The sequence below is a fragment of the Nerophis lumbriciformis genome, linkage group LG17 (assembly GCF_033978685.3).
Source record: "Nerophis lumbriciformis linkage group LG17, RoL_Nlum_v2.1, whole genome shotgun sequence".
Lineage (NCBI taxonomy): Eukaryota > Metazoa > Chordata > Actinopteri > Syngnathiformes > Syngnathidae > Nerophis > Nerophis lumbriciformis.
In genome coordinates, this window is record NC_084564.2 from 24,822,501 (window position 1) to 24,838,355 (window position 15,855).

The following is a 15,855-nucleotide window of genomic DNA, read 5'->3' on the forward strand; positions in this document are numbered from 1 at the left end:
CACACATTTATAATAGACTCTGGCTTCCTCCCACCTCCAAAGACATGCACCTGGGGATAGGTTGATTGGCAACACTAAATTGGCCCTAGTGTGTGAATGTGAGTGTGAATGTTGTCCAGGGTGTACCCCGCCTTCCGCCCGAATGCAGCTGAGACAGGCTCCAGCACCCCCCGCGACCCGGAAAGGGACAAGCGGTAGAAAAAGGATGGATGGACTCTAAGATATATATCACAAAGTCAATAATAATAATAGCTCTTACACAGCAGTTATTTTTAGGGACAGAGTCCCTTTGGGTCAGAGGACCCTATTGTATTTCTAGCGTTTTATTATTATACCACCGCCTCTTTGAGCTCTAATTTGACCCCCTTAACATACTTCAAAACTCACCAAATTGGACACACACATCAGGACAGGTGAAAATTGCGATCTAATCAAAAAACCAAACCCCAAAACTCAAAATTGCGCTCTAGCGCCCCCTAGTAAGAAAACAGACAAAACTGCCTGTAACTCCCAGTAGGAATGTCGTAGAGACATGAAACAAAAACCTCTATGTAGGTCTCACTTAGACCTATATTTCATGCACTGACAACCCCCAGCAAAAATCAACAGGAAGTTTGCAATTCCACCTTCAAAACAAAAGTTGTGTAAAAACAGTCACCTTTTTTCAAACATTATCTCCTCTGAGCGCGTTTGTCGTGTCGGCTTCAAATTAGCACAGGAGAGAAATTGAACCCTTCTGATTAAAAGTTGATGAAAGAGTTTTAATTACTGCTCCAGGTTTGGATTTTATGAGCCCTCAAATTCGGTCCCGTCCATCGCTGCTTGCAGCTTTAATTAGGGACCGAGTCCCTTTGGGACAGAGGACCCTATTGTATTTCTAGCCTTTTATTATTATACCGCCGCCTCTTTGAGCTGTAATTTGACCCCCTTAACATGCTTCAAAACTCACCAAATTGGACACACACATCAGGATTGGCAAAAATTGCGATCTAATCAAAAAACCAAACACCAAAACTCAAAATTGCGCTCTAGCGACCCCTAGGAAGAAAACACAGACAAAACTGCCTGTAACTCCCAGTAGGAATGTCGTAGAGACATGAAACAAAAACTTCTATGTAGGTCTCACTTAGACCTATATTTCATACACTGAAAATCCCCAGCAATAATCAACCGGAAGTTTGCAATTCCCCCTTCAAAACAAAAGTTGTGTAAAAACAGTCACCTTTTTTCAAACATTATCTCCTCTGAGCGTGTTTGTCGTGTCGGCTTCAAATTAGCACAGGAGAGAAATTGAACCCTTCTGATTAAAAGTTGATGAAAGAGTTTTAATTACTGCTCCAGGTTTGGATTTTATGAGCCCTCAAAGTCGGTCCCGTCCATCGCTGCTTGCAGCTTTAATTAGGGACCGAGTCCCTTTGGGACAGAGGACCCTATTGTATTTCTAGCCTTTTATTATTACACCGCCGCCTCTTTGAGCTGTAATTTGACCCCCTTAACATGCTTCAAAACTCACCAAATTGGACACACACATCAGGATTGGCGAAAATTGCGATCTAATCAAAAAACCAAACACCAAAACTCAAAATTGCGCTCTAGCGACCCCTAGGAAGAAAACACATACAAAACTGCCTGTAACTCCCAGTAGGAATGTCGTAGAGACATGAAACAAAAACCTCTATGTAGGTCTCACTTAGACCTATATTTCATGCACTGACAACCCCCAGCAAAAATCAACAGGAAGTTTGCAATTCCCCCTTCAAAACAAAAGTTGTGTAAAAACAGTCACCTTTTTTCAAACATTATCTCCTCTGAGCGCGTTTGTCGTGTCGGCTTCAAATTAGCACAGGAGAGAAATTGAACCCTTCTGATTAAAAGTTGATGAAAGAGTTTTAATTACTGCTCCAGGTTTGGATTTTATGAGCCCTCAAATTCAGTCCCGTCCATCGCTGCTTGCAGCTTTAATTAGGGACCGAGTCCCTTTGGGACAGAGGACCCTATTGTATTTCTAGCCTTTTATTATTATACCGCCGCCTCTTTGAGCTGTAATTTGACCCCCTTAACATGCTTCAAAACTCACCAAATTGGACACACACATCAGGATTGGCAAAAATTGCGATCTAATCAAAAAACCAAACACCAAAACTCAAAATTGCGCTCTAGCGACCCCTAGGAAGAAAACACAGACAAAACTGCCTGTAACTCCCAGTAGGAATGTCATAGAGACATGAAACAAAAACTTCTATGTAGGTCTCACTTAGACCTATATTTCATACACTGAAAATCCCCAGCAATAATCAACCGGAAGTTTGCAATTCCCCCTTCAAAACAAAAGTTGTGTAAAAACAGTCACCTTTTTTCAAACATTATCTCCTCTGAGCGCGTTTGTCGTGTCGGCTTCAAATTAGAACAGGAGAGAGATTGAACCCTCTGATTAAAAGTTGATGAAAGAGTTTTAATTACTGCTACGGTTTGGATTTTATGAGCCCTCAAAGTCGGTCCCGTCCATCGCTGCTTGCAGCTTTAATTTATGGTTGTTCTTGCTTTATCGCCCCCTTGTGATTAAAAATGTTAATTCAACTCCAAAACTGGGGAAGTTTCTCTTCAAAAATAACCTTTGAAAAAAATATTTAAGCAATAAATACACATATATTATATATGCAAAGTGCAGTTCAAATTACATTTTATAAGGAACTGAGGAATAAATTCAAAATTGGGGAATGGTGATTGGTCCAACAAGTTATATTGTTGGCCGTGTGATGAGGTGGCGACTTGTTCAGGATGTACCCCGCCTTCCGCCCGATTGTAGCTGAGATAGGCTCCAGCGCCCCCCGCGACCCCGAAGGGAATAAGCGGTAGAAAATGGATGGATGGATGGAGTGCAAATTAAAGAGAAACATGGCCACTCTATGATCAAAATGTTTTGAAATTGATATTTAGGCATATTAGACACTGGATTTTCTGTCGCGTTTTTACGCTATATGTGCGAAAAATATATAAATGTAAAAACCCCAGGTCCACGTTCGCCATCTTTCCTCTGAAACATCCGGTTAAGGTGGAACACTCTCGAGTAGGTCCCATGTGTTTCAAAATAAAATGCTTAGTAGAAAAAATAAGTGTTCCATGCGAGGCCGGTGTCGTGCGAAATTCTGTATCCTTGAAATATTCTGTATTCCCTACCGCAGGAGCGCGCATGGGGCCGGAGCTCTGTGCCTTGTTCTGACAGCGGCAGTACTTCCGTGTTATTAGCGATATCAATGATTATAAATATTATGTATGCCGTACTAACTTTTTTGTGATTAATTACATGAGTCCAAATTCACTATTTTTGTTGTTGATGATGCTAAGTATCTACAGAATAAAACATGATGTTAGTACATCAATTGAAGAAAATAGAAGGGGGGGGGGGGGGGGGGGGACACATTTTATGGCAGCACAGAAATAGGCTTTAAATAATATGTATCTCCTATTAACTTTTTTGTGATTAATAAAATTAGTCCAAATGTACACATTTAGCTGTAAATGATACTAAAAGTATATATAATAAACAATATGAAGTTACTAAATAATTTGAGGGAAATAGAAGGGGGACACATTTTATGGCAGCACAGAAATATGCTGAAATGTTATGTATCCCCTACTAAATTTTTGTAATGAATAAAAGGAGTCCAAATGTACACATTTGGCTGTAGATGATACTAAAAGTGTACATAATAAACAATATGAAGTTACTACATAAATTGAGGGAAATAGAAGGAGGACACATGTTATGGCAGCACAGAAATATGCTGAAATATTATGTATCCCCTACTAACTTTTTTGTACTGAATACAATTAGTCCAAATGTACACATTTAGCTGTAAATAATACTAAGAGTGTACATAATAAACCACATGAAGTTACTACATCAATTGAGGGAAATAGAAGGGGGACACATATTAATGCAGCACAGAAATATGCTGAAATTTTAGGTATCCCCTACTAACTTTTTTGTAATGATTAAAATTAGTCCAAATGTACACATTTAGCTGTAAATAATACTAAAAGTATACATAATAAACAATATGAAGTTACTAAATAATTTGAGGGAAATAGAAGGGGGACACAATTTATGGCAGCACAGAAATATGCTGAAATGTTATGTATCCCCTACTAACTTTTTTGTAATGAATAAAATGAGTCCAAATGTACACATTTAGCTGTAAATAATACTAAAAGTGTACATAATAAACAAAATTGTCATGACTTGGACTGTGGAGTTTTTGTTTTCCCAAGATGCAAGAGAATTTGGATCGGACATGGCTTGAAGGTGGGTACATGATTTATTTAACACTATAACTACAAAGAAAGGATCAAACAAAAAGCGCGCACAGGGGCGGAGGTACAAAACTAGACTATAAAACACAAAACTTGCACATTGGCAGAAACTATGAACAATTAAACAAAACACTAACTGTGGCTTAATAAACAAACTTACTGTGGCATGGGATCGTGAACAGGGCTTGAAACGCGAGGATAGCAGGGTGAGAAAGGCTATGACTCCAGGACGAACAACAGAAAATGAAAAGCTTAAATAACACAGACATGATTAACAACAGGTGTGTGACTCAAAACAGGTGCGTGACATGACAGGTGAAACTAATGGGTAACTATGGTGACAAGAGAAGGGAGTGAAAAGACAGAAACTAAACAAAACATGATTACACAGACATGACAAATATGAAGTTTCTAAATAATTTGAGGGAAATAGAAGGGGGGCACATTTTATGGTAGCACAGAAATATGCTGAAATGTTATGTATCCCCTACTAACTTTTTTGTACTGAATAAAATGAGTCCAAATGTACACATTTAGCTGTAAATAATACTAAGAGTGTACATAATAAACCACATGAAGTTACTACATCAATTGAGGGAAATAGAAGGCAGACATGTATTAATGTAGCACAGAAATATGCTGAAATTGTAGGTATCACCTACTAACTTTTTTGTAATGAATAAAATGAATCCAAATGTACACATTTAGCTGTAAATAATACTAAGAGTGTACATAATAAACCACATGAAGTTACTACATAAATTGAGGGAAAAAGAAGGGGGACACGTATTAATGCAGCACAGAAATATGCTGAAATTTTAGGTTTCCCCTACTAACTTTTTTGTAATGAATAAAATGAGTCCAAATGTACACATTTAGCTGTAAATAATACTAAAAGTGTACATAATAAACAATATGAAGTTACTAAATAATTTGAGGGAAATAGAAGGGGGACACATGTTATGGTAGCACAGAAATATGCTGAAATGTTATGTATCCCCTACTAACTTTTTGTAATGAATAAAATGAGTTCAAAAGTACACATTTAGCTGTAAATAATACTAAGAGTGTACATAATAAACCACATGAAGTTACTACATAATTTGAGGGAAATAGAAGGGGGACACATTTTAATGCAGCACAAAAATATGCTGAAATATTATTTATCCCCTACTAACTTTTTTGTAATGAATAAAATGAGTCCAAATTCACAAGTTTTGTACAAGGTCAAATCTGTACATATAATCCAGATGATGTTAGTACATAGCTTGAGGAAAATAAACGTAAATTGGACACATTTTCTGAATTTTTGGGGGGGTTTGGTTTTTTGAGTCTACCCTGTAGTGTTTGTTCCCATTATATTGCTGTTATTTTTTTATCTGTCAGAGGATGAAGTAATTATAATGTTATTAATGTATTTCCATAAAATAGCAGGCTGACCAACCGCTCCGCAGCATGACACGTATACAATAGAGAAGCAGCAATGTGAATACAAATACAACACGTCATGTACGGATGATCGAAAGCATGTATTCGGGTAGGAATGTCACATGTTACACCAACAACATTTTTGACGATCGAAGCATCATCGTAAGAATCCACATTTTGTATCATTGACATCGCTAATAACAAGTAAGTGCTGCCACTGTCTGAACGAGGCACAGAGCTCTTGCGGTAGGGGATACAAAATATTTCAGAGATACAGAATTTCGCACGACACCGGCAAGCCTCCTCAAATACATATATTGCCCACTCAAATAAAAATGTTTGAGGAAAGTACATTTTGAAACACTCACAAAATTATCACAAGTTGGCAAAAATTGGCAATAGCGGAGCAATCCGCTGAAAAGGGGACACGCTACAACACTAGTAACATCTCCCCTCATCTCGGTCTATCCACTGTGTTAGGCTCCGCGAGTCCGTGCACACACAGACATGCACACAACTCAGACACACTCAGCCCTCAGTAAACCAGTGTCGACGAATTAAAAACAAGATGAAATCCAATCATATTTAATTTCGTTTTGTAGATGTGTGGGACGAGTTTGGAATGTCTCCAATCACAGTACTTTAATAGCATACATATGAGAGTTGGTGGAGGTTAACTACAAAGGAGAGCCAATCAGATGCTTCACCTTGTGAGATTAAAAAGTTGAATTTTTGCACCAAAACAAAAAGGTGTGGATTTAACGTCTTCTCCATTGTAATTTGTGAACCCCTAGGACAGGGGTCTGCAACCCGCGGCTCCGGAGCCGCATACGGCTCTTTGATCACTCTGATGCGGCTCAGCTGTATACTTGCCGACCCCCCCGATTTTTCCGGGAGGTTTCCGGATTTCAGTGCCTCTCCCGAAAATCTCCCGGGTCAAACATTCTCCGATTTTCACCCAGACAGTAATATTGAGGGCGTGCCGTGATGGCACTGCCTTTAACATCATCTACAACATGTCGTCGCGTCCGCTTTTACACCATGCTATCTGCGTGCCGGCCCGGTCTTATGTTGTATGCAGCCTCTGCTTATACACGGGAGTGATTGCAAGGCATACTTGGTCAACAGCCATACAGGTTACACTGAAGGTTGTGATATAAACAACTTTAACACTCTTACTAATATGCGCCACACTGTGAACCCACACCAAACAAGAATGACAAACACATTTCGGGAGAACATCCGCACCGTAACACAACATAAACACAACAGAACAAATACCCAGAATCCCATGCATCTCTAACTCTTCCGGGCTACGTTATACACCCCCGCTACCACCAAACCCCGCCCACCTCAACCGACGCACGGAGGGAGGGCGGGGGTTTGGTGGTAGCGGGGGTGTATAATGTAGCCCGGAAGAGTTAGGGATGCATGGGATTCTGGGTATTTGTTGTGTTGTGTTTATGTTGTGTTACGGTGCGGATGTTCTGAAATGTGTTTGTCATTCTTGTTTGGTGTGGGTTCACAGTGTGGCGCATATTTGTAACAGTGTTAAAGTTGTTTAAACGGGCACCCTCAGTGTGACCTGTATGGCTGTTGAACAAGTATGCCTTGCAGTCACTAATGTGTGTCTGCAGAAACCGCAAACAACATGTGACTGGGCTGGCAAGCTGTTTGTACAGGGCGTTAAAGGCAGTGCCACATAGCACCCACTTATTATTGTTGTTCGGGTGTAATTCAGCAGACAATCGAGAGAATAGTTGTACCACTGTTTGAGAATCACTGGCCTAGAGTGTGGGCAGTGCTGTTAAGTTTCTCTGTCTAAATGAGTGGAAAATGCAGACATTTTTAGCATGATGCAGCTGACCTGATGACAAACTACAAAACCAGTGAAGTTGGCACGTCACTTTGTGAACACATGCATGAGCAAATTGTTTAAGAACAACATTTCTCAACCAACTATTGCAAGGAATTTAGGGATTTCACCATCTACGGTCCGTAATAAAAGGTTCAGAGAATCTGGAGAAATCACTGCACGTAAACAGCAAGGCTGAAAACCATCATTGAATGCCCGTGACCTTCGAACCCTCAGGTGGTACTGCATCAAAAACCGACATCAGTGTGTAAAGGATATCACCACATGGGCTCAGACACATTTCAGAAAACCACTGTCAGTAACTACAGTTCGTCGCTACATCTGTAAGTGCAAGTTAAAACTGTACTATGCAGAGCGAAAGCCATTTATCAACAACACCCAGAAACACAGCCGGCTTTGCTGGGCCCGAGCTCATCTTAAGATGGACTGATACAAAGTGGAAAAGTGTTCTGTGGTCTGACGAGTCCACATTTCAAATTGTTTTTGGAAACTGTGGACGTCGTGTCCTCCGGAACAAAGAGGAAAAGCACCTTTCGTATTGTTATAGGCGCAAAGTTGAAAAGCCAGCATCTGTAATGGTATGGGGGTGTATTAGTGCCCAAGACATGGGTAACTTACACATCTGTGAAGGCGCCATTAATGCTGAAAGGTACATACAGGTTTTGGAGCAACATATGTTGCCATCCAAGCAACATGTTTTTCAGCCACGTGTTACAACAGCGTGGCTTCATAGTAAAAGAGTGCGGGTACTAGACTGGCCTGCCTGTAGTCCAGACCTGTCTCCCATTGAAAATGTGTGGCACAATTTACCGGTCGATCTACGTTCCCATCCTCACCTATGGTCATGAGCTTTGGGTTATTACCGAAAGGACAAGATCACGGTTACAAGCAGCGTTGAGTGTTGTTAAAAGGAAAGGCCTTGTAACACAGTGGTAAAAAAGCCCCTGTGCCAACTTTTTTGCAATGTGTTGTTGCCATTAAATTCTAAGTTAATGATTTGCAAAAAAAAAAAAAAAAAAAAAAGTTTCTCAGTTGGAACATTAAATATCTTGTCTTTGCAGTCTATTCAATTGAATATCAGTTGAAAAGGATTTGCAAATCATTGTATTCTGTTTTTATTTACAAATTACACAACGAGCCAACTTCACTGGTTTTGGGTTTTGTAGTTTGAGAAGAATGTTTTTGTATTATTCGTAAGACTACTGTACCTTACAGTTTTGTACATATCGACTATTGTGCTGTAAGTCCTACTTAAGGTTAAATTCAATTGAAGAATGAGGCCATCAAGTTAGGATAAATGTTGAGATGGTTGATAAAATGTGGATGAAGGATACTTTATGTTATCTATTTTACTTATATTTGTTAGTTTCCACCCTGAGGGATTGCCACCTTACTGTAGTCAGTGACCTTAAGAGCTATACCAGCAGGAGCTTAGTCTGCATGTGGCACACCCAAGTTGTGCAGGTGTTAAGGGAGAGGCCTGGCAAGGTGCAATCCACTTCTCCGGGGTGGAGCTGGACACACACTGTAGCAAACAACCAAATTCCACGAAGAAGGTTATGTTACTGCTGTATAAGCACTAACAAAATTGCTGGAGCATGATGGCCCCTTCACATTTCTGACATCCCCCTCATACACCGGCCCTGGTTCTATGTCTTTAGGCCAGTGGTTCTTAACCTGAGTTCGATCGAACCATAGGGGTTCGGTGAGTCGGGCTCAGGGGTTTGGCGGAGGTCAAGACACACCCGACTCATCGTGTAAATAAAAACTTCTCCCTATCGGCGTATTACGGATACGGCTACAGCAGAAGTCACACTGATTTGCAGGTGTGTAATTTGTTGTGAGTTTATGCACTGTGTTGGTTTTGTTCTTTGAACAAGGTGATGTTCATGCTCGGTTCACTTTGTGCACCAGTAATAAAACATGGTAATGCTTATTAACATGCAAATTAGTAACATATTGGCTCTTAACTAGTCATTATTAAGTACTTATTAATGCCTTATTCGGCATGGCCTTATTATAACCCTAACCAAATAACCCTGGCCCTAATTTAGGGCCAGGGTTAGAGGGTTAACCCTCTAACCCTAACCCTAACCAAATAACTATAAATTAAGTCTTTGTTACTTGCAATATGTTCCCTTAGTGTCCAAATAACTCTAAATCAGGGGTCACCAACGCGGTGCCCGTGGGCACCAGGTAGCCCGTAAGGACCAGATGAGTAGCCCGCTGGCCTGTTCTAGAAATAGCTCAAATAGCAGCACTTACCAGTGAGCTGCCTCTATTTTTTAAATTGTATTTATTTACTAGCAAGCTGGTCTTGCTTTGCTCGACATTTTTCATTCTAAGAGAGACAAAACTCAAATAGAATTTGAAAATCCAAGAAAATGTTTTAAAGACTTGGTCTTCACTAACTGACAAAGAAACAGATAACAGATTTGGTGTCCAGTTCAAAGTGTGACATGATTTATTTAAAAATTTGAGAATTGACTTTTGTATTTTACATGAGTTATTATTTGTACAACCATGGTGCAAAGTAATTCATGATTTGTTAAAAAATGTTAGTGGCTAGCTAGTTAAAATGGGATATTGTGATTTCACAAGACTGTCTTAGAAGTGATCATTTGAAAATGTTCAATTTGAAAAATGTGCACTTAGAGAAAAAATAAAAATAAAGTGTTGCATATTTATATTTATCTGTTTCTATATGTATTTATTGTGAGAAATAATTAAGATGATCAGTGTTTCCACAAAGATAAGTATCATTAATTATTAATAATAACATAGAGTTAAAGGTAATTTGAGCAAATTGGCTATTTCTGGCAATTTATTTAAGTGTGTATCAAACTGGTAGCCCTTCGCATTAATCAGTACCCAAGAAGTAGCTCTTGGTTTCAAAAAGGTTGGTGACCCCTGCTCTAAATTAAGTCTTTGTTACCGTACTTAGAATGTGTTCCCCATACTAAAGTGTTACAAAAAACATAACTTTTTCTTGAATTTGAAAAAAAACATTTTATTTTTCACTAAATAAGGGTTCGGTGAATGCGCATATGACACTGCTGGGGTTCGGTACCTCAATCAAGGTTAAGAATCACTGCTTTAGTTAAGCTTATAGTTTCGACAAGCTGAGAGTGTTATTTATTTGATTTGCTTTCTGTGCACTACTGTGCAGGTGTACCTAATGTTGTGGTTGGTGAATGTAGTGCAGTTTTTTTTGTGTGCACATGTGATTTATTCATCCCTTATTTTATTTTCATCCAGAAAAACCCATGATGAACCTGCACTGCAAAAAGACTATGCTGCAAAGTGAAGCTGTGGAGCAATACTTTCCTCAGCCAGATGGAAGGATGCGCACATTCACACACATTTCTACTTTTTTGTTTTGTTTTAGCGCCATTTATGGTATCTCAGGGCACAAGTGAGTGTATATGAATTGTCACTGAGGGTCTTCATAGCAGGCCAGTAGAGAGCAATGCAAGGGATTGATAACTTTTGCAGCATCATTTGTTTACTTGCCATCTACATGGGGAGGCTGGTACTATAGCGTATATAGTTATACTGGGTTGAGGCATTGATGATGCTCATTCAGTTAATCTTGGGGACAAATGCATTGTTTCACCACACAAAATAATGATTTAAAAACAAGCACTTTTAAGTCAAAAGGCAATTATTACTTGACATTACTGTGTGCGTCTGCGTGTGCATGTGTGCGCGTTCGAACGACTCAAGCAGATTGATGCACTGACCAACATTTTCATTTTTTTTTTCTGTTGGCTGTTTGTGCATCTTTGCACACTCTCCGTTTTAAAGAGTTCCATTTTTCAGGTTTAAGAAAGGAAAGCTGGTATAGTTGACGATTTAAAAAAAGCTGGTTAACGTTGGGATAAACTTATTAGGGAGTAATTTGCCATCACAGATTGTTTGATTGTATTGATCTTGAAGTTGTCTTTATGCTTTTGTAAATATGTAAATAATAAAGACAGCATTGCCAAATAATGTTATTATTATTCAATGTAATTTATATTTTAGGTGTGTGTTTTTGATCCAGCACCAAAATCTGCACGCAAGACTCCTAACCACACACATTTGGTATGTTAACATGCACTACAAAAAATATTACTGCTTGGATTTGGTTCAAACTAGCTTTTAAAAACACATTTAAAAACTAATTAGGTTTTTGACTTTTTAAAGATGTGATTGACTTATCTAGATTAACCCCTCTAAATAATTTGGTGTTGTTTTAAATGTAAAAAGTTATGTTGGAAGAATTAAGGTTTTAGAATGGCCTTCCCAAAGTCCTGACTTAAACGTGTGGACAATGCTGAAGAAACAAGTCCATGTCAGAAAACCAACAAATTTAGCTGAACTGCACCAACATTGTCAAGAGGAGTGGTCAAAAATTCAACCAGAAGCTTGTGGATGGCTACCAAAAGCACCTTATTGCAGTGAAACTTGCCAAGGGACATGTAACCAAATATTAACATTGCTGTATGTATACTTTTGACCCAGCAGATTTGGTCACATTTTCAGTAGACCCATAATAAATTCATAAAAGAACCAAACTTCATGAATGTTTTTTGTGACCAACAAGTATGTGCTCCAATCACTCTATCACAAAAAAATTAAGAGTTGTAGGAAATTATTGGAAACTCAAGACAGCCATGACATTATGTTCTTTACAAGTGTGTAAACTTTTGACCACGACTGTAGCATATACACATAAACGTAGTTCTATCAACAAGGATATAAAAAGAGTACTGAAATAAAAATCTTCAAAATAATCCAAAATAACTAAAAAGCCAGTGGCAGTTTTGCACAAAGCCACTTGAATATGGACTATAGTTCTAATCAGACTTGAGATATTCACAACTAATATCAGTCAAGACAAGAACTCCCAGTAGCAGCGTGAACCTTCCCACTAAAGACCCCCAAACATTGCAGCCAGGAGAAAACAAGTCAAACCTGTTTTGAGGCTTCCCTCTATTGCAGGGGTGTCAAACGTACAGGTTTTACCCGGCCCGCGGGATGAGTTTGCTAATTATAAAAATGAGCCAAAATTTTGGAATGAAAGAAACCACTGTTCTAAATGTGTCCACTAGATGTCGCAATAGCAATTATTTGTATCTTTGTGGTCGGACGGCGTGGCGTGGTTGGGAGAGTGGCTGTGCCAGCAACCTGAGGGTTCCTGGTTCAATCCCCACCTTCAACCAACCTAGTCACGTCCGTTTTGTCCTTGAGCAAGACACTTCACCCTTGCTCCTGATGGGTCGTGGTTAGGGCCTTGCATGGCAGCTCCCGCCATCAGTGTGTGTGAATGGGTGAATGTGGAAATAGTGTCAAAGCGCTTTGAGTAGCTTGAAGGTAGAAAAGCGCTATACAAGTATAACCCATTTGCCATTTGTAGATGATGCTACATATGTAAAAAAATAAAATAAACCACATGATGTTAGTGCACCAGTCGAGGAAAATGAGCAAACTACATAAACAACATCTTGTAATTTGATTTTGATATTATTTTTGTATCTTGATAGATTGAAAATTAGCACCAATGAGTTGACTGATGAACTTCATCACATAATTTATTCAGAAAGTATAAATAACGACAAATAATGATAGATTAACCGAAACATGTAAGTGTAAAAAAAAAAAAAACAACATTATTATTTTAACATTTTCAGAATGTGCTTGTTCTATTTTTAAACAAAGAAAACAATATGGTTTTCTTTGTTTTTAAGTTATCGTGCCGTGATTTTATCAGTCCGGCCCCCTTGGGAGTAGATTTTTCTCCATGTGGCCCCCGATCTAAAATGAGTTTGACACCCTTGCTCTATAGGTTGTATTCACCTGCCATCACGTCCGGCTCATCAACTACGCGAAGCTCGAAGTGGTGGGCCAGCAAGCGCCTGTTGTCATAGCGTTTTGGCATTTTGCCTTTCTCAAAGAAAAATGCCCTATGCTTTCGTTTTTTCTTCAGAGTTCCTCGAGAGGTAATCAAAAAGCGTGAAAGAGTGCAAGATTTCACGAAAGAAGGCGAGAAAAGGAGCACGCACTCCAGGCAAAGAATGCAGAGTCGAAGAACGCACAAGTTTGCAGTGATAGTTTCGTTAAAGGTTAGTTTGATAGACGCTTCGTTCCATCACCCTTTTTTCTTCGTGAGAATTACTTTTCATTTTGCCTTGTGCCTTTTGGTTCTGGACCCTTTGGAACTGTGTGACAAGCGGTGGCACTTTCGTGACTTTTGCGGTGCTTTTTTGTGAACTTCTGGATCTGCTTCCCTGGAGCCTTTTGGCCATGGAGACTAGCTGCTGGGTCTCTGCCTCATCAGATTCATTTTGGAGAGACTGGAGGAGATACGGATGAAGAGACGGGGCTGCGGAGCTGGCCCTGAGCGCCGGAACGGACAAGCTTCCTAGTGTCTTGGCTGAATGAGCAGGTATCAGGCACCTCAGTCTCCTTAAGACGCATCCTCGCTCATCCATGCGGACTGGACACTGGTCGAGAGTTAGTGGGCGGCCGAGAGTGGAGTCGGCTCTCTTGGTTGCTTTGTTGGGTCTGCTCCTGTCTCTGGCCATGCTCCTCCAACCCCAGCAGACGATGGCGTGGAACACCGCAGAGGCCACCACAGTGTATGTTTTTTTGTAGCTGTATGTAGAAGTGGTTGGTTGCATCAGCTCTGCTCTTTTAATGTCTTTAATGTCCTTTGTGTTCTTTGATGTTCCAATGTTTCCTTCTTACACACGTTTATGTGTGCTATGGCAATTTGTTTTTTTTCCCTTAGCCTCAGTCTGGACCCCCTCTCCAGGGGCCCAGGCTTAGACTGATTTTTTTTTTCTCACCACTCCCTCCCCTGTTTTTCACCTTTTTTGTAAGGGGCGCTGGAAGTTGGCAGACCCGTCATCGATCCTGTTCTGTCTCCCTGTAATGTTTGTCTGCTCTTGAATGGGATTCTGGTAAAAAAAAATCTTAATTTCCCCTCAGGGATTAATAAAGTATTTCTGATTCTGATTCTTTTAACATTTTTTATTTCCCATTAAAGTATTATTTTGATATTATTTTCAGTTCTTCAAACAAATTTTTGCTACGATTGTTTCATAAAGCACCAACTCGGCGAGTCTAAACAAATGAAAGCAAATGTCAGCAAAACCTACAAGATTTGAGCCATTACCAAAGGCAGCAATCATAAATGAAGCTGTCAGCAAATACACAATGTTGACATCTAGTTATATTTTGATAAAAACGGGGAGAAACACACATACTCGTAAACTGCACGTACAACAAAAACAAAGCAACAATGGCTGGAGACGCAAAGTTAAATCGTGAAATGCAACCTTACACTATCAAAAACGATGCATGATTTTTGTTTTGTTTGAATTTCCTTGACCCAGCAACACACAAAGTTGTGGACCTCCAAGTTTTCGTGGGTTTTGTCGTATAGAATGACATCTTGAGCACCAGATAGTTCGACATATCTGGGAATGCGACCGACAAATAATCCTTGAGATCACACGATAAATCTTATTTTGATAACACATTAGGCTATATTATATAGCATAGTTTGCATTGTTTTGCTCGCATCTGCTTTTTGTGGTAAGGTCGAGCCCCTTTTCTTACTCAGATGGGTCGCACTTGGTAGCCCACCACTTCGTTCACTTCCGTTCAAAAGTCACGTGTCCGAGTACAACCTATTCAAGCATACCCCTCCCCGTGTCGGAGCATCCGAGTGGTTCACCACATTCCATTTACAAAAAAAGAGAGGCTGAATGTCGATCATTGAGTGGTAAATTTTAATCTAAGAGCCATTTAGCTCGCCTCTATGAATAGGGGGTAAGAAAAACCTGGGGGTAAAGAAAACCTGGGGGTAAGTGAAGTGTCAAGTGAAGCTAAGTTTGCTGCTATCCTGGTGGAAATGGTTCATTAAGCGAACTGTTTCATATTTTTGATAGGGGGGTTAGGCAGTCATAGACATTCTATATTTGATTCAACCAACCTTATTATTGAATTTTGCAGCTATATTAAAATTTATGACGTCTTTTTTTTTTTTTATAACTTGAATATTTAAACGGCAGGAAAAAAAAATCTTTAAACTTGACAAAAGCTTGTGGCACCACCTGTGTGTGCAACATCCTACTTACCCCTCCACTTTAATCCTCTGTTTGTATTATTTAGTATAATCCATTATTGTTATCCAATGTGCTTTTGCATCAAAAGTGTCATTATTATATAAGGCAGGGTATTTTAAT

General features: G+C 39.5%; 1 protein-coding gene across 2 annotated transcripts in view; it reads left to right on the forward strand.

Annotated features, from left to right (window-relative positions):
- Window positions 1-12,731, forward strand: part of tmprss4a (transmembrane serine protease 4a) — a 60,821-nt gene extending 48,090 nt beyond the window's left edge. For both annotated transcript variants that reach the window (XM_061972940.2, XM_061972939.2), the window contains exon 13: window positions 10,877-12,731. In XM_061972940.2, coding sequence (XP_061828924.1) covers window positions 10,877-10,888 — 12 coding nt within the window. In that variant the 3' untranslated portion in view covers window positions 10,889-12,731. The remainder of the gene's footprint in view (window positions 1-10,876) is intronic.
- Window positions 12,732-15,855: the final 3,124 nt, after the last annotated feature.